At 37.6% G+C, this 25,025-nt stretch overlaps 1 protein-coding gene across 3 annotated transcripts in view; it reads right to left on the bottom strand.

Moving 5' to 3' along the window:
* Positions 1 to 25,025, bottom strand: part of pcdh15b (protocadherin-related 15b) — a 248,948-nt gene that overhangs the window by 149,028 nt on the left and 74,895 nt on the right. For all 3 annotated transcript variants that reach the window (XM_056245931.1, XM_056245929.1, XM_056245930.1), the window contains exons 8-11: positions 23,680 to 23,790; positions 21,271 to 21,441; positions 6,779 to 6,887; positions 6,101 to 6,213 (exon numbers count right to left, since the gene is read on the bottom strand). In XM_056245931.1, coding sequence (XP_056101906.1) covers positions 6,101 to 6,213; positions 6,779 to 6,887; positions 21,271 to 21,441; positions 23,680 to 23,790 — 504 coding nt within the window. The remainder of the gene's footprint in view (positions 1 to 6,100; positions 6,214 to 6,778; positions 6,888 to 21,270; positions 21,442 to 23,679; positions 23,791 to 25,025) is intronic.

The raw sequence follows: 25,025 nt of genomic DNA, 5'->3' as shown, positions 1-25,025 counted from the left end.
GAATAGAGGTCCTGGATTACTAGGTCATGCAGTGATGTTGAAGTTGATATGTAGATATAAAGAATGTAGATATAAAGAAATGTTTTGTACTGTTAAAATTACACACTTTGGGCCCTATTTTAACAATCTAAGCGCATGGTCTAAAGTGCATGGCGCAAGTGCACTTGGGGCGTGTCCGAATCCACTTTTGCTAGTTTAATGACGGGAAAAATGGTCGGCGCATGGTCTAAAAGGATTGTCCCTATTCTCTTAATGAGTAAAGGGTGTGTTTTTGGGCATAACGTGCAATAAACCAATCCCAGTCTCATCTCCCATTCCCTTTAAAAGCCCACACCATGGCGGATTCGCTATTTACATAGCGGAATTTGCAAGCGGAAAAACTAAACGCTCTGTAGCGAGGAAACGGATCTGCACGTGCGCGAGGTTAAAGTGCGCAAGCAGACCATCTACGGGACAAACTAAACACGCGTTGTGGACCCGCCTATAGGCGCACATTACTAACGCACTCTTTAAATAAAAATAAAAAAATACTGCGCCATTGACTTTAGACCAGGTTTTTGTTGGTCAATGGCACAGTCTATTTCAGTTGCCTCAAAATAGCAACGCACCAACAATGTGCCTGAACACACCTCGTTTTCAAACCAGCACGCCCATGGGCGCATAAATGGGCGCAAATGCATTTGCTACAACTTGGCGCAGGACATGAAAATGATAACTGCGTCGGGCTGAAACTAGCAAAAAACACTTGCGTCGCGCCTGACGCTGCATTGCGCGACGCTGCATTGATGATAGGGGCCCTTATAAAGCAGACTGAATACTAGGGCTGCATGATTTAGGGGTAACTGTGAAATTTATGAAATTTTGAAATAAGGTCGGAGGTTAACACAAGCTTAAAGGGGTCATGCATGGAGACATCTTTTGACATAGAGGTCATTGTCCTATAAAAATATCCTGTGAGTTTCAGAACTCAAAATTAATGACTCAAAAACAAGAATTGAAACCAAGCTGCCAAAACGACTCATTTTCGGATTTTGTCTCTGCAGAAGAAGAGCAACCCTTCTCCATCATTGCCTCTTTAGCCCCTCCCACCTATTTGTGCATGTAGTAGGCGGTGAGTTAATACAAGAGAGAAACACACAGACACAGGATTATTCGAGCAACAAAACTATAGAGATGCCTCTGAGGATTACAAGACATTTTGCAGTGCCAAATTGTGGAAAAACACAATCTTTGTATTGCCTTCATTCCGTTAAAATTAAAATACTAAAATTAGGAAAGAGTGGATAAACTTTATATTTTTAACATAGTTCCAGATTACGTCAGTAAGACTGTTTATTTGTTCGCTTCATTTTATTGCAGATTTGTTTTTAAACAAGACACATTTTGATGCAGGATTTTCAATAAAAAGTGAACAATGGAAATGATGAACCATGAATATAAGAATGACAGTGCGACAAACGATGGTACATACATTCATAATTCGTTTACAAGAAACACTGTAAGTTTCTTTTCTTTTTTTATGCTATAACTGGTTAACTCCAAGTACTTAGTTATCCAATTTGCTATAACCAAGACCAAGCAAATGTAATACGGATAATTTTTTCCACATTTGGCAAATGTCTCAACTACGTAACGAGATAAACACATTTCTAATGTAATAAGGACCTCACAAATACAGAAGAAAAAAAAAAGGAATAAAGATGATTAATTACCACGCTGTCACTGACTTGAGTATCCTTGGTATTTGAGGTTTTGGTTTATTGTCTTTTGATTAGATTCTGGATTAAACAACATGTATGGCTGAATTTCGCCTGTTGCCATTTTTCAACATTGGAAGTTTTCAAAACAATTACACAAGTGTAATGTAATGCGGGGGACATTGACAATTATTTTAATATGCAGAACTGTTACCTAATCATAGCAGTGGGCGTTTACTTCCAATTCTTGAATGTGGCACTTCTTTCAAAACAGATTACTTACTAAAACCTAATTACTTCTAAATTAGGATGCTTTTTTATATGTAAAAATACTGCCAACATTATAAGTGGACCTCAGAGAACATAAAATGTACAACAAAAAAAAAAATACTGTTCATGACCTCTTTAAAATAGTTTACCCATTTTATTCTACAACATAAAATACATCAATAATACCAACCCGATCTCACGGCAATTCGTATGTATTTTACGTGGTGGCTAATTCGAATTCATACGACCACTCGTACGATTTTTGCTAAATCGTACATATTTTACGAGTTTCTCAATGCGTATGAATCCGTTTGAATGACCTACCCCTAACCCGCCCCTAAACCTACCCATCACTGGAGTTTAGACAAATCGTACGAATTAGTCGTGAGATAGATCTTCTTCTTTTTTTAAGCTTTTACTTTTGCTAAAGGCTGTTGGTAACAAGTGGCTAAATGGGACTACAAAGTTGTTAGGGACAATAAACATCATCACGCTGAATAGGAAAACTCACTAATAATCTACTCACTAGTCAGCTTTTACAGCCTCATTATGATTATAATCGTGCTCTTGCAAACTATTCTAACTCAAACTTTAAGCGAAAATGACATGGTAAAAATAAGATCTATAATGGTGTGCACAACTAACGCATCATCAGTTATGTTCGAGTTTACGGACATATATATATATATATATATATCAATAGTAAAGTATTATAGAAAAGTCGTTGAGTTGTAGGTGTAGACTGCCTTATTTAAGCATAACTACAGATGAACTCCTGTAGTCCTGTTTTGTAATATGTGAGTGTGGGTTAGGTACTGGGGTTAGGGTTTATCATCACTCCCACATTAAAATAGAGCAATAACCTATTGAGTTGCAGAACCCATTTTTAGACAGCTACAATTTAGGCTGAAGGGCAAGTTCAGAGTGGCTTATAAAGGTTGTGAGGACAGACAGAATAAAACTATAAAATATAAAAATTGTAAATATGAATGACAATACAGCATCAAGTGTGATAAACACATAACTCATCAGAATATGAAGTTTATTGCATCAGCTAGATTACCTCTCATGCTCGAATTGAAACCTCGCAGGCATTTTTAGTTTGGAATATTTTGGTGGTGTGGTGTATACTGGCTTACAGCAAGACATTATTAAAAAGATAATTAAAGCAACAGAAAGAGTTTATATTTCTGTCAATAAAGCTAGTCTCACTCCAGTGAATCAGCTTATGGTTCACCCACAGACTGTTGACTGACATTATGATTCATACTGAACAAAAATGTTACTGAAGAATTGAGTTTGATCAAATTCAATAACATTCATACATTTTTAAATGTGGCTTAATAGTTTGAATATTTTTGGGAGCCACTGTATATCTGATATATTACAGAACCCAACTGACAGATATGTGTAAACCGAAGGATTCTGGGAATCTTGTAGCGTACGCACTACGTGATTTGATTTTGAGGGGGCTCAGCCTTGCTGCTTTTGCTTTGAAACTGAGATCTTGACTGGCAGGTTGACATGCTGTTGTCACAATAGGACTGATTTTATCTGTGTGGTGCTAGAACTGAAATTCCCTAAGGAAAAACTAAGAGTTACTCTTTTGCTGATTCTACACTGATTTGCAGGGGGGAAACTACTGTACCTGGCAGTCTGTGATACTTTGTGAAGTATGACAATAGTACAATTCATGAATATATCCAACCCAGCTAACATTTCAGTTTGGTTGTGGGAACATTAAAAAGCATATAATATAGAATACTCATTCCACTCATCAACTGTGAAGTGGAGCAAGACCACCAGTTATTGTTACGGACTCTCATCCAAAAATTCCTTGTTTCAATATGAATTAATTCATTCCGAAACAAAATGTGTGTTGTAAACATACTGTTCACACTTCTCTTTTCTATACAAAAAGCAGACAGTGGCCAGGCCAAGCTCCAAAGGGGGCATTAAAAGGACCAAAAAGACATGCAAGAGTCATGAAAATACTTCATATGACTAGTGCACTACTGTATATTCCACGACATCTGAAATTGTACAGTAGCTCTATGTGATGAACAGACCAATAGGTACTGTAAATCTAAAAATCTTGGCACATGAGGTTCGAGCTCCTTTTGTTTTCCACAGCAGAAAGCATATGGGTTTGACATGACAGGAGAGTGAGTAAATATTGTCAGGATTATTAATGGAGTCAATTAGCCTTGAATCTATTCACTCTCATGAACCATAGCGGTATTGCTGTATGCAGTCTTGTTCTTGCTCTTTGATCCTGAAAAGAGTGACAAGGTTCAACGCCCAGTATGTTTCATCAACATAAATCCATGTCCAGTCCATGCTTCCCACTGTGAAAAGGCCAGTGGCAAACACAGCATTCTTTACAGATCATGCTTGCATAGACTATCATCCTAGAGCCTGACGTTTAATTCCTACACTCATGAACGCGCTTGGCTCAACCCCACGATATTATTTTTCTCTTGGCTCTGGGGGTCATCCCTAGTATGCAGTACACTTTTATACCCCTGTTATGTATGTCTTAAAAATACTGAAAATAATATTTAAATCTTCAGGGTATTTTTTTTTTTTTTTTTTTTATATATCACAATTAAACTTGAGCGGATGTTGCCTTTTTTTGCCCTGTCCAGGGTTCCTATACTTTTTTGAACAACAAATTCACCACAAATCTCCAAGTCATACAAGATATCTTTATACATTTATTTTTGATACATTTAAAAATATTAATTTACAATATTTAGCTACTGACACTATTTTTCCATGACTTCAAAAATTTTATTTTCACTGATTTCTCAGACTTGCATATTGATTGATTGGTTGCTTGATTTGTTGATTTGTTTGTTTCCTGATTTTCTAGGCATGTATGTATGTTTGTATTAATTTACCAATTCTTTAATTTATCCAAGACAATTAGATATTTTAAATGTCTTGATGTTTGGCATTTAATTTCACAGATTTTTCAGGCATTAATGCATGTATGTATGTATGTAGTATTTATTTATTTATCCAAAACGATGAGATACATTTCATGATGTTTGACATTAAATTTGACTGATTTTCAAGGGAGTCGTTCATTTGCTCGCTTGCTCACTCACTCACTCACTCACTGACTGACTGAATGACTGACTGACCGATCACTCACTCACTCACTCAATGACTGACTGATCACTCACTGACTCACTCACTCAAACTCACTCACTCACTCATTTACTCACTCATTTACTCACTCACTCACTCACTCACTGACTGACTGACTGACTGACTGACTGATCACTCACTCACTCACTCACTCACTCACTCAGACTCACTCACTCACTCAATGACTGACTGATCACTCACTGACTCACTCACTCAAACTCACTCACTCACTCATTTACTCACTCACTCACTCACTCACTCAATGAATGACTGACTGACTGACTGACTGATCACTCACTCACTCAGACTCACTCACTCACTCACTCACTCACTCACTCACTCACTCACTCAATGACTGACTGATCACTCACTGACTCACTCACTCAAACTCACTCACTCACTCATTTACTCACTCATTTACTCACTAATTTACTCACTCACTCACTCACTCACTCAAACTCACTCACTGAATGACTGACTGACTGACTGACTGATCACTCACTCACTCACTCACTCACTCACTCACTCACTCACTCACTCAATGACTGACTGATCACTCACTCACTCACTCACTCACTCACTCAGACTCACTCACTCACTCACTCACTCACTCACTCACTCACTCACTCACTCACTCACTCACTCACTCACTGAATGACTGACTGACTGATCACTCACTCACTCACTGATCACTCACTGACTCACTCACTCACTCAGACTCACTCACTCACTCACTCACTCATCCAAAAGAGATATTTTAAATTTCTTGATGTTTGACATTTAAGTTTCGAGGCATTTATGTATGTATGTATGTATGTATGAATGTATGTACGCATTTATTTATTTATCCAAAAAGATGAGATATTTAAAATGTCCTGATGTTTGACATTTAATGTAACTTGCTTGCTTGCTTGACTACTTATATACTTGCTTGCTTACATTAGTGAACATTTTGCTGTCAAAGTTGTCATTATTACCTTGATTACCAAGTCGAAATGCTGGTACTGTTCCCTTTTGATGGGTTTCAGGAGCTGGAGCTCAGCTGTGGTCTGATTCAAGGAGAAATACTCTGCATATGGCACCGGTTTCCCTACAAAAACAGAAGAATGGGCGTGAAATGGAGGGATGCATAAGATTAACGACTTGTATTGAAGTGTTTGCCATTGAACATAATAACTCTCCATGATTTAGAAACATAGTGTATTCATTTTCATAGCCATACTTCATACAGAAAGGGGGAATAAAATCATTAATGCACTTCCTCTATAAATAGCCACACTCAATAGAGAGTGCTTTGTTGATAGTTAAAAGCATGAGGCTGCTGTCAGATTGAGCCAGCACAGCTGTGGCCTACAATATGTTCTGACATATCCCTGACTGGAGGTCTAACCATTCCGGCAGCGCACTTTAGTTCCTCGACTCAGGTCGCGAACAGCATGGTTTCCCTAGCCCGCTGCTCCGCTTCCAGGTTTCATCTCAAAGCACAGTTGGTGGGTGCACCTTGCCTGCAGCATAAATGCATTTGACTCCCGCTGAATTTCTGACCTGCCACTCTGTTCTGCCTTTCCTTGGAAAAGCACTGTTTCCTCCACGGTGAGGCCTTATATGCCGGTAGCGACTCGATATAGAGTTCAGAGAGCCCGACGGAGACCTACCGATGAGAATGGAGTACAGGATTCCCGGGCGGTCTGATGGAGGCTGGATGTTTCTGTCTTGATCCACAGCTTGAATGGGAGGAGTCACATTGACAGGGTTAACTCGGCTCTGGAAAAGAGACACGGAGAAGATTATTGCATTATTTCCCTAGTGAAAAATAAATATACTGAAATACATTGACATATTTGTGTACGTAATATATAAATACCATGAAATTGTACTTTTAGTATATTAAATTGGTATATTTTAAGTCTGCTAAATTGGAACAACTAATTGTGTACTTAATGCACTTTAGTTTTTCCAGAAATAATGCTGAGGTCGAACTAAAGATATACTTAAGTATATTTGATTGTGCTAAAGTGGAACTATTGCAAGTATACTTTAGGTACACTTTAAATATCTTGCATTTAAATACTGATATTATAAAGAGATCATACTGTCCTTAATAATAGTGATATTAAAACAAATTGTAGGCTTGATATTAGGAAATGTGCATTGTGCAATAAAGAAGTACTCCCAATAAAATGTAATTACAATATTCATATCAGTCTCAATCGATATGTCAGTAAATATGTTAATGGTTTTGTACTATACTTATTATGAAATAAATGTATTTTAAATACATTTTGGTATGGGGTTTTTAAAAAAGCATTTTCTCAAGTTGATTTTTGAAAAACAATTCAAGAAATGTTGTAAATGTAATGACCCTGGTGATCATATGTTACATATATATATATATATATATATATATATATATATATATATATATATATATATATATATATATATATATATATATATATATATATATTTATTGTTGTTCCAGGAACAACATCCCTGTCCGAAAATGCTGTCCTAACTAAACCTGTACTTTTACTCAAGTATGGTTTTCAGGTACTCTTTACACCTCTAAATATATACCAAATATACAATGAGTGAATACACCTGTTCTATGATGAGCATGTAATACAGTTTTTGAGGGCATGAAGTGAATTTTTTTTTTTATCGTGATATTATATTGAAGAACAAATTCTTTAAAATAAAACCTTAAGTAGATTGGCAATAATGTCACAATAATTAAGATATTTTTGATGAAGTTTCTGAACCAGCTATTGGAAGCAAGAAACCTCTTGGATTTCATCAACAAATATCTTAATTATTTGTGTTCCAAAGATGAACGAATGTCTTAAGGGTTTGGAACGTCATGAGGGTGAGTAATTAATGACAGAAATTAAATATATATATATATATATATATATATATGAATAACGATTAATGTGTATTCGAAGTGTAAGGAACATATAGGCTATGTAGTATAGTATACATGTAAAATATAGTATGCATGTAAATACTTTTTGCCTTATGGTTGTCAGTGGTGAATGTCATTTCACAACATGCTCCTGGATCAACAACTTTGTTGATCCTGGAACAACATTCCAATCAACCAATCAGATACCGACAAACACCGTTTATATTATGATAAGTTTAAGTTTAGGCTTACAACCAGGGTTAGGCTCTTCTACATTAGTGTTATTCACATACAGTATAATTTCCCTCTGATTTTAGGGATAACTTATGGGTAGGATGAGATATCTTACAGCGAAAATGATCCCACTGCAAGTTACAAGTCACCAATTCCAATATCATCCAGTATCTTTGATACTCAGTAAAACGGCAAAGTAGCCAAAAACATATGCAAGTACATTAACTGATTACATTTACTCAAATTATTTATACCACATAATATATTTTGAAATAAATTAATAGATTAGACCATGAATAGACTATTTGTCATTTTTTTCCAGTAAGAATAAACATATGTAATAAAAGCTAAAATTATTTAGAAATTTAAGACACAAAATAATTGGATCCTGTGCAATTGTACGAATTTTTACTAGAAAATAAGATGCTGACATTGTCATGTTACATCATATGTGCATCGTACTTGCAAATAGAGGTAAGCAGGCGGCAAGGGGAGATTGACACAGCATACATTTAGCAGGGGACAAAACGACAACACAATGATCACATGTGAAAAGCAGCATCAACATTCCTGTCACTTGCTGCAAATGAGCTGCAGATGTTTGTCCGAAAAATTCAAGGCTACATTTCCCCTCTCTCGTTTATGAGCTCCGGAGACCCGTCTTCCACGTTTCCTGAGCCTGAGGGATAAGTAAATCTCCATCTGCCTCTCTCTCTGTCTCGGCCATATTATCACCAGTCAGTAAATTTGCTCATCTGTAATTCAAGCCGCCTCTGAAAAATGACAGTGTTGCAGTGAGTGGCATGGGTGAACCATGAGACGACCGGGTAAAAATGAAGTTGCCAGAAAAATAAATGAATAAATAAAAATCGGCTCTGCAAGTCAGCAAAGAGTAGAGAGAAGCTAATTCTCAAGACAACTGTGCCAAAACCCTGTTCCGCATTGGGTGGCAGGATCTTGAGATAGACACTTAAAGCAAAGTGGCTGGAACGAGCTTAAAGTTACGATGAAATTGAAGCAACAACAGATATTTTCTTCCATATTGTGACGTACATCAGAGTTAACAGACGTTCAACAAAGAAAATCGTGTGATTTGGGATATTATTCTAAGAATAAAGGATGTTTAAATGAGAAATGCTAAGAAGGTGTAGAGATTAGCTTATTCTAAAATGCTACAAACAACACATTTCTGCCTCATCATATGACCAAAATCCATATTAGATCGCAGTCGAAAGTTATTATAAACAGTCAGTGGTGGTTTACAGTGAGTTTTGAATAAAGGCCTTGTATTATTCTCAAAGAATGTCATGTGTAGCTTGATGCTAATTGTAGCTATAATTCACCTGTTACTCAGACACAATTATATTTCATGATGTATGTTGTCAAAAGAATTCATGTAAGGTCGTAAGAAAATGTTTTGTTCTTGCATCAGCTGTTGATTGGATTTTGAGATGTGGGCGTGGCACTCAAAAAAATGAATGCAGATGAATGCAAGCTGGAAGGGGCGGGGTTTAACCACACTAAATGATTGGAGAAGACCTGCATACATCACCAGAGAGAAGTCTGACGTTTCACTGGAAGGCCCAGTTATTTCATTTGATTAAAAATGACAAGGTCAAAACATTTTTAAATTTTTTAAAATAAACATACGCACAAATTAATCATTCACAGTAAGATCTATAAAATACGTTTAGAAAATAGAGTGAATTTTCAATTCATGCTGACTTTAAAAAGGAATTTAGGTCAAATCTAGATAGACAAAGATGGCAGTTTAAGACGTTTTAATATTTTCCGTTTAATGCAATTGAGACATCACACAGTAAAAATTCACAAAACTTGATTTTTAAATCTTTGGAAAAACATGTGTGGTTCCAAATGTTGGACAATAGAGACATTATTTTAACTGCATTTCTCAGTAGCAAGGTGGTAGCGTCAAATTTTGTAGCTTCATGTGCTTTCATTTTGAAACCATGTAGTTTCAGTGGAAAAGCAATTTTTCAGAAGCAAAGCCATTGATTAAGTAGCAGGGTTGAATAAACGTCTTAGGGTTACATATGTAATTCGATTCCCTGAGAAGAGAAGGAGATGCTGCTTCAGTTGCTGACACTATGGGGAAGCCTTCGGCGTGCGCCCTTGTCTCGAGGATAAAGGAGAAATCATTCCTCCTCGATGCCTCGGTTTCACCCTCTGGCCTTTTTGGCACGGATAATTTACCCATGCCTGCGCATCTTCCTTCAGACAAATCGAACTTGATGAGGTTTTATGCAGGCGTCCTTTTATAGTCATGCCGGCGCGGCAGTGAAGTCAGATGACTGCCGTAGCCAATTGCATTGGCGCTTGTACACATGCTTCAGACACAATGTTTCACAATGTTACAATGTTTCCTGACAATACTTAAGCAATCAATTCGTGTCTCCCAGAATTTCTGTCGTTGTTTATAATCCGAACGAGCAATGTTCAGTTAACACCTTTACGTACTGGTCGGTGACGGCCCCAGATTATTGTTGCTCAACATTACGTTTAATATATGTTTAACATTCACTTTCTAAATATATGTTGGTTGTGTGTCTGTTCAGAATGACTTATGAGCTAAGTCATTTTGTGTCAATGAATGGGTCAAATGACTCAGCAAAATTGTTTGAATATGTTGTTTCAGAAGCACTTGCGCACTGAATCATTTGGAGTAGTTTCTCAGTCAAAACCTGGCTACCAGAGATGAAGTTCTTTGAGTTCAACACCTACACATCCAGCTTATGAACGGTTGCTTCTTTTAATTTTAGATTGAGTTTTATTAATTTAATTAAGTGCTTTTGTAAATTGTCCCCGTTTTATTGTCCACCAGGTAAAAATCGAAACTTGGGATTGCTTAGAAAACTTATAGCACAGCTCTTCTCAACAACAAGCTGCCAAAAATGCACAACTGGAAGGACACAAATTATGCACTGAAGTACTAGGATTGTTCAATAGTGATAGTGATGTGTACCTTAAAGAAGAAGAAAAAAACACTACTGATTTAAAGTGAAATGAAAATTGACTTTGAGTGTAATCAGAAAGGCTTATATAATCTAATAGGATATATAGCACTATAAATAAAATCCAAATACACCCGTAGATCACGAATGCCAAATGCAAGGAGAGCAATACAATCTCAAAGTTCATCGCTCATCGTTCATCAACACATCGCCTGGTCTCGGCTATGCTGCATAGAAATGGTAAGTGGACACACAAACACATGTATTCCTCCTAGACTTAATAAGCAGCAGCAGAAAATCAGCATGGTAAAGATTTATTTCTTATGGTTGCTCTGTAATTCCCAGCCCCTGCAATTATAATTCCTCTGACAGCAGTAAATCACAAGCTTGTGGGGTCTTCGCTCGGTGTGATTACCCATAATACTCTCTCAATCATCCATTATGCACACAAATGCTGTATTTGTACAGTCCTGGGAGAAAATACACAAGGGAAAATGAATTATTTACAGTAATATATTTGATATTACTTATGCGAGACATCATAAGCTGAAGTAGCTCACAATTCGTAGTTTGCTTTGTTTCATATTAGCTATAGCAATGTTTGTCCACATAAACATGAATATGTTTGGCTAGTATGCTTGCTTTGCCAAATCAATATTTTAAAATAAATTAAGGCTGTTTGTCCACTAAAGCTTTTTTAAGCTATTAGGTTGCATGGCAACAGCATAGATAGTTAAATTAATAAACTATACTAGCATGTGAAATAATTGATTATTAAAAAAAAGTAATTAATTATTGAATATTTCTGTTGCAAACTATTTTCTGTATGTGGTTTTCTTTTTCTTTTTTTATGTCCTCCTGCACCCAAACAGAAAGGGAGTTTAGTCTCGCTCAACAGCTACACAATAGCCCTATTTTCTGCCATTTTTCCTAACCTCGCAGGCAATAAGTGATTGACAGCGAAACAATAACCCGCTAAGAGAGCGCTTATGCCACATGTATGTCAGTGACATGACAGGCAGCTAATTGTCGACTGTGGTTCCGTTAATACACCACTTACCAACTGAACACAATCTAAACATTCAGTCATGACCCATGCAAATTGCAGGTTGTCACGTATGAACACAACCACATTTAGCTTATCAAACAGGATTGACAACTGTATAGTGCTGTTGTCTGAATGTAGCCCTGTAATAAAGCCTACTTAAGTATGTGAATGCAAATGCTTCTCGCTATGCAAACTAATGCAACATTGTGTCCTGGGTGGTGTAATTCAAAATGCAATGCAATTCTCAGCGTTGCCACAAGGGGTGCTATAGTGGGCTTTAGCAAAGCTGAATTTTCAGCATCAATACTCCAGTCTTCAGTGTTACACGATTGCTGATTTGCTGCTCAAAAAGAATCATATTGTTATCAATGTTCTGCTGCTTAAAGGTGCATTGCGCAACACTTCATGTTAAAAATACCCGTTTTTCTAACCCATACATGCTTAAAAAATTGCCTGATGGGCTGAATGAGCCCTTCTCTGATCACTGCGATTGCCTCTATAATCCTGTACAGTAAAATAAATAAGAGGGATTCGGGACGGAATTTGAGACTGGGCGTGACGTCATACGCGTTCACGCTCAACTGGCTATGTCTGGCAGGTTTGTGTATTCGCCGGCGCCGCCATTCTCCGTATCAGCGAAGACAACTCGAGCTACAAAACTTTAGTCAGCATTCGACAAAAGTAGAAGATGGATTCAAAGAGACCGGCTTGTAGTTCATTCCGAACCCCAACGCAAACTCCACGTAAGACGTTTGTCTAGTGCCACCAAAAGGGCCAAATTGGAGTCAGACAGGCGTCGGAATAAGACGAGAGTCAACATCGGGAAGGCTTTCAACAAATGGAGAGATCTCCGGTCTGCTCTTGGGCTCAAACGGGATCCTCAGTTGGCTTTTTTTCTTGATAAAATGGTTCATGAACGTGTTTCCATAATAATACAATCATAAGTGGATACAGTAAACACATAAAACAGTTCAACATGGAGATAGATGGAAACAAAAACCGAAGTTTTCTACTACCCCCGTTTTCCCCTCACACATAAGTGTGTAATTTACTCAAATGCCTTTCCTTTCATATATTTAAAATGACTTGCAGATTTATAACTTTATTACCTCTGAAGACATTATGACTAAACAAAAGATTTGTGCGGCTGATGCTCCTTTGGTTATGAACAGCTCGTGCAAGCGTGCGTGTGCGTGTGGTCCATGAGCGTGCACATCTCTGGTTGCAGTTTCGCTTGTCGCCAGAGAGGGCATAGTTCTGCAAAAACTCAGAGACTAGCGCAATGCACCTTTAATATTTATGTGGAACATGTGCTAAAATAAAAAAGAGGATTCTTTGATGAATAGAAAGTTCAAAAGAACAGCAGTTATTTCAAATATTCTGTAACATTATAAATGTCTAATAAATACTGTCACTTGATCAATGTAATGCATCCTTGCTGAATAAAAGTATTACTTTCTTAGAAAAACAAACTAACTTACTGACTTCAATCTTTGGAATGCTATTGCATTTGTCATTATGGTCATATCCTGGTTCATGGTCCTTTCCAGTCCCTTCCCTTTCTCTCTTTCATACTACTGTCCACATTCCACACTGCCCTATCCGAATAACAGAAAAGCAGCAAAAATAAATCTTACCCCCCAAAAAAACGGTATTTATGACTCTGCAACGAGTATGTTTCTGGAATAAGTGTTCAGGGGGTTGAGATGAGCGCGGTCCATGCGGGATCTTTGAACCCGGTCTTTTATTACAGTAATTAATGAGGAACGTGCTGGCGTTTTATTAACCTCGCATCAAGAGCTCCCAACAGTGGGCCGCTGAAGCAATAAACTGGCCAAAAACCAAATTAGATTACCAAAAAGTGTGTCATCCCTGTGTTCTGCCCTTTAGATATAACTGGACTGACTTCAAGACTGCTTTCCACAGACAGTCCACATGCAGAGAGTCTCCAATGTAACACATCCAGTGGGAAAAAAAAAGAACATATTCAATCTGGTTAAAAAGATTTAATAGTCGGCACCGATAGCCTCGTGGTCAGTGCGCAGACACATAACGCTGTTGCGCTTCGGGCGACCCGAGTTCGAATCCCGGCTCGTGGACCTTTCCCGATCCCGTTCCCCATCTCTCTCCCACCTCGCTTCCTGTCCACTCTATACTTTCCTATCACAATAAAGGCAAAAATCACTGAAAAAAAATAAAAAAAAAAGATTTAATAATCTGTCTGTTGACCTGCAAATTATAATTTGATATATAATAAAATATACATTTTACATTTTTAATTATTTAAAATAATAATTTAAAAAAACACTACCTTGTTTTATTGTATCAGTAAATTCAAGATCATAATGATAAAAATTTAATAAAAAGTAAACCATAACGTTTATGATTATGTTTTTTTTTTGCTGGAAAGTTCCGTTTAAGAAATGGAAGTTTTCAGCGTTTAAAAGCGTAGAACCCTCTATGGAGGTGATACAGTAATGGATGCCCTCACCACACATGAAACGCACATGGCAAAAGCAGAAGATTACCTAATCATCGCCATTACAGAATTTATAAAACAGCACCTGGATCACAACGGCTGCTGCATTTTCTCACTCACCCTTTCAGCTGTGTGTTGAAATGGAGAAAAGCCATTACAGTGAATCCTGCATGTATATTCTCAATAATCATCCATTTGAGAACGGGAGAGGACTTCAAAAAGCAGCTGTAGCTCTGCCAAAATGGGCAGTAGACTCTGAAAAAAGCTATTAATTTCTTCAGTCCTGGATCCCCCATATGTGACATTTACACTCATCCGTTTCCCCAAAGGTATTTGACTTGGTATCCATTTCAGATGGCCTACGCAGGGGACTGGTTAAAGGGAGGCGTTCACCACTTGAGGCTGGCTTTGCTTGACCTTTCATGTTGTGTTAGGAGTGGAAAGGCTCTCTGAGACCGAATAAAACACCTGTCAGACATGATCAGTTTGTCTAAGGTGAAAGCGTCGACGCTCCTCACACCTTCCACACGCTATTCTTCTGTGCAGGAGAGCAACAGATGTGTCTCTCTTCTGCTGATTTTCTGAGTGAAATGTTGTCTCATAAAGGAAACAGCTTTTTTTCGGAGAAAAAAATAGATGAGATAACTTGAGGTACGGTGTGTATGCGTGTGTGTACATGGTTGGCAAGCTGTATGACTTCTTAAATCAAATTTTTTTGTGGAGCAAGTGCTGGACAATATGAAGGCACATAACAAAAACAGTTAATCAGTATTCTTCTCTTGTTTTCCAGTAAAAATATAAAAAAAGACCAGTGTTAGAGCAAAGGTGCTAAACTGAGATGAAATACAAGCATTTAGAATTAATATAATTTATAAATATATATTCATTAATTTTTACTGATTAATTCTAAAGTCTTATATTTAGTCTCTGAAAGATAAAGCAAATTAGTTCATTAAAATCATGCAAATTTGCTTTCTCTTTCAGAGACAAAATATAAGACTTAATTAATTAGTACAATTCATGATTATATATATATATATATATATATATATATATAATTATTCAAACTAAATAGTTAATGTATTACGTGTTTTTATAAATAGTTGTATCATATATATTTAAGATAATATTTTATTAATATAATCTTATTTTAAACCTAGAAATATAAAATAAAAATAAATTAGTAACTATATTAACACCTCAAGCATATTTGCATATATTATCTTTAAATGACTGCTTTAAACAAAATAAAGATTTGCATAAGATATTGATTGATTCATTTATTTATTTACTTACTTATTTTTCAAATATATATTCATATCACATAACCACACACTAACCCCTTGGTTGCCATGATAAAAAAATCCTTTACAAAAAATGACAACATGATATGATTTGTATCACTCACGAATATATAAAGCTTTCTTTCATTTAAATGCATACTCTGAAGATGGCATCTTTTAATCTAGCAAGAACATGAGCAAAATAATTAAGTAGGCTACATGAAGTAGTGATATACTCAAGGAAGCACATCATGAGATAGCACAGGAGGCTAGGGGGAAAAAGAGAGAGAGAAACAAGAGGAGTGCAGATGTGTAAAAATAAAAAGGGCAGACAGAGGGAAACGCATGGAAGTGAAAAAGAGGCTAGCTGTGAACCGACCACCTGAGTAATGGCGCACAGAGCAGAGTGCAGCTCTTCTGACAGCTGGGCTTTAGAATAGCTAATCATTGGCCGCGCACAACAAAGTTCCTCTAAAACGTGTCCTTGGATGTATCTGCTGGCCCGGAGTCAAACGGCTCCAAATGTTAAAGTAAACATGATTTAGAGCACCTCTTTGCTCACTCTGGCTGTCAGACAAGCACAGATAAGGCAAATGGGCTGAAAGAACCAAAGCGCTAATGTACTAACACTCCCACAATGAACAAAAAAGCTTTTAGGTTGCTTTTACAACGGTCGGGAAAAAGCAAATGTGATTCAAAACTTGTATGTGTTTTGTGCAACTTTTTCTAGTCTAGATAGAAATTTGTGGGACTTTACAAACCTAATTAACAAGGGGACGAACAGAAACGTGTGAACAATAAGCAAATTACTATTGTCATAAAACGGAATGCTTCTGCAGTGAGAAGTAAGGCAAAGAAATATTTTTTCCCCTTCTGTTTTAAAAAAAAGTTTTCTTCAGTAGGCTGTTAACAAGCTATCTGTTTTAAATCTAAATTGGGAACATTTAATCAATGAATCACTGTCACCTCTCGCGTTTGAAGTGTGAAACTAATTACCTGTGAATTATCTGTCTCGTAATGCTTTTAGCTTTCCGTGCTTTTAGCACTATTAATGCACTTTGCGGACTGACAGCTTGATTGTAAAAACACACTGGGGTTTATAACAAAGACTATATCCGAAATATCCACATTGAGATTTTTTTACTCTTTAATGTAGCTTCTCTAATGTTTCCAATCAAATGCAACTAACAACACCAGCCCGTTCTCATCCTTTGGCGTCATACATGTGACGCTTTGTACATTTCGTCGAAATCTTACGCACATGGCATCCTTCAGCATCAATATGAGACGCAGAACCCAAGGCATCATACAGGTGACGCTCGTCTAAATCCAACACACATGGCATCGTTTAGCATCAATATGAGACGCAGAACCCAAGACGTCATACAGGTGACGCTCGTCTAAATCCAACGCACATGGCATCGTTTAGCATCAATATGAGACGCAGATCCCAAGACGTCATACAGGTGACGCTCGTCTAAATCCAACGCACATGGCATCGTTTAGCATCAATATGAGACGCAGATCCCAAGACGTCATACAGGTGACGCTCGTCTAAATCCAACACACATGGCATCGTTCAGCGTGAATATGAGACGCAGATCCCAAGGCATCATAACTGTTACCCTACCCCAGACCTAAACCTACCCATAACAGTGTGTGTTATATTGACGCTAAAGGATGCCATGTGCGTAAGATTTTGACGAAATGTCATATGGCGTCACCTATATGACGCCAAAGGATGAGAATGCGTTGAACAACACACAACATATTTAATAGCCAGTAAATTCATGTTTTCTTGACCAAACAATGATGACTCCCTGTTTGCTTTAATTTTTTTGGTCCCATTTAAAATCATTGTAAAAGCTATAAAAACCGCAGAAACAGAACCGTTTGAAAAGTAACTTACATGTTAAATGTGCTGTGCTACAAAAATGTCTATCTAGGAAATGTTTGTGTAAAAGAAGACATTCCAGAAGAATCTCTATGCCAATCGCCTTTCACATAACAATTGAAACAAGTGTGACTATGGTTAAACACTGTTAACCATAGATTCAGTTAAAGTCGGCATGAAACAGACGTTTTGACAGTCTTATCTTCCCTATTGAGACATACAGTATATATTTGAGTGAAACGTCTTTTCGAACAAGGAAAAAAAATGTAGGGCAGGACTTGATTTGTTCATCTGGAATTAATTGGATCATTGGATGGGTGTGGTTTGCTATTACTGTGATGTCATGTGAGTGACAGGTTGCCCCGCCCTCACGCCAATAAAGACGTCATCAGAGAAGAGATATTATTTTGATTATCTATTACAAGGGCACATGAATTAAGAAAAAAAAAATATGTGCACAGATAAATCATTAATAATAAACAGCTATATTCCATAAACAATACGAATACTTTTTGATTTCATGGTGACTTTGAATTGGTCTTTCAATTTGATAAAAATGAAGCAGCATCAATGTAAAAAACAAAAACACAGATGCCTACAGGCGTCTGCTTTGAATCATGAGGAACTTTCATGCTTGGGAAAAAGGTGGATAGAAAAATCTGCTCTTGCTCTACTTACAACTAATTTCTACTTAACTCATCCTCCCAACTGTGAAGCATTGTGAAATGAGTATATTGGTATATACTAGGGGTGGGAATCTTTGGTCACCTCACGATCCGATCCGATTCCGATTCTGGAAGTCACCATCCGATTCCAGAACGATTCTTTATCTACCTTTCCCCCCTTATTAATTCATTAGTTTACATTAAGTAGGCCTACTTTTTAAAAAATAATTACAAATTAATTTGTTTTTATTAAAACAGTTGTATGTTAAGAATTTTAAACTATAACTAATATAACAAAGCATAGAAAAATATAACAAACAACAAACAAAAATTGCTTTCAGTAGCCTATAGATTATCTGAACGTTTTCCATTCAAGAACTGTGAGTGATTTTCTTCATCTTTACTGTTGTTTTTTACTATGACATCATAGACTGCGGGAGATCTATTAAGCTGCATTCATGCACGCATCTCTTTTGAAATAAAAGAAGTAATGCGGTGTGTCCTGTCCGTTTAATCCCTTAAGACATAACTGGTTGTGTTTACGTTAATTTTGCACAAGTAGCTACATTAAACCACTACACGGAGTCGCACAGCCGCATGCGCGAGCAGTCTCACAAACAAAGCGCGCGTCAGCATTTGAAATTGAAAGCAGCCTTCTGTTAGTGAGGTTCATATTTTAAATATATAAGTCCACTGCATTCCAAACCACATAAATGATGACTTCGTAGAGCATTTGTAAGGAAAATACCGACGGGCGAGACAGCACACTTCCAAGTGTAACATCAAAGAAAGCGCGCGTCTCTCACAGCGTATCCTGTGCAATGAAGCCTGTGAATGTCCTTGTAATTCACTTCAACCTTTCCGAACTTTATGAAAGATTATTTTACGGAAGGTTCGAGTGGTGTATGTGTGTGAGGAATTGGAAGCAAGCAGAATACGGGTGTTTCTAAAGCAAACTCAACGTCATCGCACATTTGGTTAAAAACTAAGCTCAGAATCGATTCTGGAATTGTCAGAATCGATCCAGAATCGTTGGAGAGAGAATCCCGATGCATCGATGGATCGATTTTTTCTCTCACCCCTAGTATACTATTACTATATATAATTTTTTTTTTTCTGGTAGTGGGTTTCTATCATTGAGGAACAGCATAATTACAAGGTGTATGGGGAAATTGTACAGCGGATTATTAAAGCACCTGTCTGTGATGTAAAACTTCAAAGCTGATTCAAGCAACATGGCAATGACTAAATATAAAGTAGTGCGTCACCAACAGAGTGACTCAAACAGAGGAAATTTCCAGACCTCAATCCTGCCAAACGTTGTTGCGGTACATGAAGCAGACCAATCGAGCAAGACGTCCAACAGATGTAACCTTGGCCAATAACAGAGGTTCAACAACTTCCAAGCAACGTTACATTAGGCTGCCTGGGTTATTGGTTAATGTTAACTAGCACTGTCTTCTTGTCACTCTCACTTTTCAATAACCAATTAACTCTCAATGAATACAATAATGTTCTATCTTACCCTTTTTCTGGTTGATTACCCTGCTTCACTTGTAAAACACATCACATTACCATAATAAAGTAGGTTGTGAATGAATGCAGCTTAATGCAAAAAAAAAAAAAACCTAACAAAACAACATCAACAACAATGTGCAATATTCAAGTCGAACATAATTTCACTTTGTTGAGAGTTGGCTGAAAATAAATCACGTTTTCAATACATCAACCAAATCTGAAGCTAATAGAAATGCTGATTTAAGGTTGTATGCCCCATGGCCATAATTTCATGTTTTTAAAGAAGCATTTATCACATAAGCCGGGTGGCGATATCGTAATGCTCAAGGCTCTGCGCTGGAGCTGCAAATATTGCAGGTGCAATCGTAGATAGGGGTGACCCGTGAACTGAGTTACTAAGAACCCCATCACCACTCTGCCCTTGAGCCAGACAAACTTTAGCACAAAAATAAGACTTTTGTATTATTTACACTTTACACTTGCATTGTGTCGCCTACACATTCACTCACAAATTGTCCCTTAATCACCTCATTTATCTACATTATAAGTTTCACTTCACAAAATCATTTTAAGTGGTCATTAAAAAGAAATGCCAATACAACAGTGACTTGTTTGTAGGATTTGTAACCAAGAACTGGTTCTTATGCAGAACTGTGTCCACTTTTTTCAAAACAACTGGAACCAGAATGGTTGCACTGGTAAAAAAAACGAACAAAAAAGTCTCCAACTGAAAGGTTATCAGTTTATATCAGTCTAAGGATTTGCTTACTAAATTGGTTGGAGTGGTTCTTGGCTTATTTACTAAACTTCAACATATGGCTCAAAAACACTCAAAATGATAAGTGTTTAATCAGTTTGAATCAGTTTCATGAGACACCCCCTCAACAAATCGGTTCTCAACTTATTCACTGAACCGCAAGGCATTATTTTCAACATGTCCGACTCAAAATGAACCGAAACGTGTGCCAAATGTCTCAAGAGACTCAATTTTCCGACAGAAAATACTAAAAGAATCAAGACCAGCAATGCAAAATACACTTCAGTCAAACTACAAACCATTGCCAGTTAAATTCTCGGGCTGGAGCTACAAGATAGAGTATGAGGAGACTTAACGCTACTACTTAAAGCACAGGATCAGGAAGCACTCACCGGATCTGTGAGCTCCAAGATGCTGGCGCGGTAAGTAAGAGGTTTGCAGTCTCGGGTGTTGTCTACCAGGCTGCAAGGTAGAAACATGGGGCCCAGGTCATCTCCGTCCAACACATCCACCGTAAGCGTAGTGGTGGCGGTGAGCCGGTCCTTTGGGTTTGGAGCTCGGTCCTGAAGGGAAACACAAACTTTGGTTTTAGGGCTGACGTTTTAATCCAACTCCAAGATTTCAAACTTACTCGCTACCCAAAAAGACTCCAGTCAAAGTCAAAATAAGACATTATACTGACAGAATGAGAAGATTCTCGCTTAGTTTTTAAATCCCTTTCAAGTCCCTTCAAGTCCTACATCTTTTTCTTGTTGTATATCTTGTGAATGAAATTGGTTGGACTTTAAAGCTGTTTAGGTCTAAAAAAGTCTACATACAAACAAGATTAAGATACTGAATAAAGTTCACATTAAAAAGATGTGTGACCATCTTGAACCTGTTGCAGAATCTCTTCTGAAATCATCTCCATGCAAAATTCCTGATCATGTGGATTAAAATTGAAACCGGTAAATGTGACTGAAATTAGTTTCTACAACTCTTTCCCACTATATTCCAAGACTTCCGCCTTTGTGTAAGGGACAGACTGAAATTTAAGTCCAACCAATGCCATATAGCACCAATTAACGTTAAACGCAAAGCATTACGTGTCTTAAGCCCCGTACACACCGGGACGAATATCGGCGCGCGTTTTTCGTCAGCGTTTTTTAACGCGTTTTTTGTGTTCACACCCAAGCGATTTTCGCTGGCGATGAGCCAAGTGAACATGCAAATTCATTCCCTGACATTAGATGGCGCTTAATGTAAGAAGGAAATAGTCCTATTTTGTAGTCGCTGTCGCGTTTGTCATACAGTTCTTTATGTTCCGACACCAACGAGACCAGCAGCTCTACATTCATCTTGCCTTGCGTCTTCCTCGTCTTATTTCTTCCCGGCAGTGTAGACTAGGGGTGCGCCAAAATATCGATATGGCGATATCTCACGATATTTACTCCCGCGATCGATTCTCGATGCGCTCTTGCCAAGCATCGATCTTAAAAGCCGTTATAAAACGCTCTATTCATTATCCGAGTTGACTGGATTTGACTAGCTTTCATGAGGCACACACGCAAAGTCTCTCGCTCTCTCCCTCTCTGCCGTGGTATGCATGTTATGCGCGCAGTAGGCTGTTCTGTCTCGCATGCGCGCTCTAGATTCCGGGAGATTTGAACTAATTTGCGGGCATCAGGGAGACGCTATCATTATGCGGGAGACTCCCGGAACTTCCGGGAGACTTGGGATGTCTGGCTTTGCAAAAGTCCGCAAAACGGGAAACACGACCACATGTACAGACACCTCACGCGGCATCACCCGGAGCTCTGTGAGAAAGCCGTGGTTGGTGCTGGCTCGAAGCCGACACACCCCGGCGTAAACATTTTTATTACTACTGATTGCAGCAATGTTACACTAAAAAAGTGTCTGTGACTGTTTTGTTGCAACTGATAAGACACAAGTTGTTTTTGTTATTGTGTTTCATCCCAAAAAAATAAATGGAGATTAATTTTCCTAATTAAAAAAAAAATTGTATTTCTTAAAACATGATATATTGTGAGTTATTACTGATAATATGTAGATTATCGCAGTATCGCCATATCGTGATATTATCGGTATCGTGAACAATGTATCGCATATCGTATCGTATCGTGAAGTACCCAGCGATTCCCAGCCCTAGTGTAGACACTACTTGGCGTATATCTTCTTTGTCGTTACGTATGTGTGCTCGGCAAGACCGTTTTGTGTTTGAGCGCCCCCAAGTTGTGTTTTACTGTAACTTCAGAAGCTCCAGACACGTGAGCAAAAGCGCCAATCTCATTGGTCGGATAGTTTTTGACGCGGAGCGTCAAACAAAAAAAACGAATCCGAGGCGTTTTTAAAAAAAATGACGCTTTTACGCGTGGCGTTTTTCGTGTCGGTGTGCACACTCACATTGGCGCCCTTTGTTTAGTCACGAGGCGTTAAACGTCGGCCCGGTGTGAACAGGCCTTAAAGGCACCATTTTTTCCAATTGAACACAACAGCAAATGCGACTTGAGGGATTCAGAGGAGATTTCCAGTAATTAACAGCTCCAATTTCAGTGTGTTCCTCACACAAAATTCTCATATGACTTCAGAGTTGTATAAACTACATTTAAGCTGTTTTTTTTTTCATTTTTCATTTTGGAGTTTGGCCATGTAAACAACCATCCACTTTTGTTTTATAGGCAAAGGAAAATTGGACACTGTTTAACATCTCAGTTTGTGAAAGTCTTACAGGATTGGAACGACATGAGGGTGAGTACATTTTTCTTTTGTACTATATATCATCTCCTCCCGTAGAGACTTACGTTGGCCTGAATGATGACCAGGTAGCGTGTGATCTCTTCGTAATTCAGCCTCTCTCTCAGAACCACAGATCCTGACAGGGTGAGAGGGATGTCGAATGTCCTGTTTGTGGTCTGTGGAGAAGGAAAGAGTAGGTCAAAAGGGTTTCACACACACACACACACATACACAAAGGCTCACACTTCCAGCCTCATGAGAAATTCATCATCTATCTGCTTCAATAAGAAGAGAATGCTGATGGGACAAAACTGCTTGACTTTCAAAACCTTTTCACCCTTATTAGCAAAACATACAATGCGTAACACTTTAAAAGGGACATGGAGACAGGATGTTCCTTGCTCTTTTGAAATCAAAATGTTTGATGTGTAAATGGCCGCCTATCACAATTACCTAACCATGAATTAGAAAGTGAACGCAGTAGTCTTTGCATAGCTAGACCTTTGAATATCAACATTGAATCCAATCCACATTGCAGGTTACTCTGGCCAAGAACCACCCACTTAGACGGAATCATTATTTATCATGAAAATGTTCCGCCATACCTTGAAAGCAACTTTTTTCCCCCAGGTGAACTTATAAAATTACTGTTTAGAGGTCAATAAGAGATTCCATTATATCACATTGAGAGTGCTTTTCAGTAAACATATGCATCAGATGGTCAGTGAACAGACTGTGGGTGGTTTAAAGGCGTTACTTTGAGGTCACACAAAACACTTGAATTTTGTGAATATAATATTCCTGATATGGTTAAGTGGTGTTTAGCTCCTCTCACTCCACTCAAAGCAATAATGCTGCACTCATTAAGAAGCAATAAGAGAATGTCACCAATTTGCATGTGTAATACCACTATATTAATTTAAATATATTTGCATTTCATCGCATGCATACTTTCTGCTATATTATATTTGGTGTATTTACTGCTTTGTTTGTATATGTTCATGTTGCCAAATTGTGCTAAATTATGCTTTGTATCAATGATGCACAATGTATTCACCAAGGTTTAGGTTTTGTAAGGTTGTGGAGTAAATCAATTAAACAGAACTTGCTGGAAATTCTCTGTTACATCTCCAGCACACCCAGACCATATAGAGAAATGAATAAACCTGGAGAGAAATATAAAACTATGGCTGGCAATAAAATAAAGTAAAATAATAAATAAATAAAAAATAAAAATCATCTAAAAAAAACACAATTGTGATTAAACTGATAACAAATTATTTCTGACCAGTTGTTAGAAGGCAGACTAATTGAAAATTGGGTTACCCTTTATTTAAAGGTGACATTGTTACAGTGTAATTACACAAACATGTAAACATATTGTTACATATGGTTATTAATAACAGTAAAT

Source organism: Rhinichthys klamathensis, unplaced genomic scaffold (genome assembly GCF_029890125.1).
Source record: "Rhinichthys klamathensis goyatoka isolate OS25496 unplaced genomic scaffold, OSU_Roscu_1.1 h1tg000035l_1, whole genome shotgun sequence".
Taxonomy (NCBI): Eukaryota; Metazoa; Chordata; class Actinopteri; order Cypriniformes; family Leuciscidae; genus Rhinichthys; species Rhinichthys klamathensis.
Note: the sequence above shows the minus strand (reverse complement) of the source record. Positions and strands in the feature narration are given on the sequence as shown.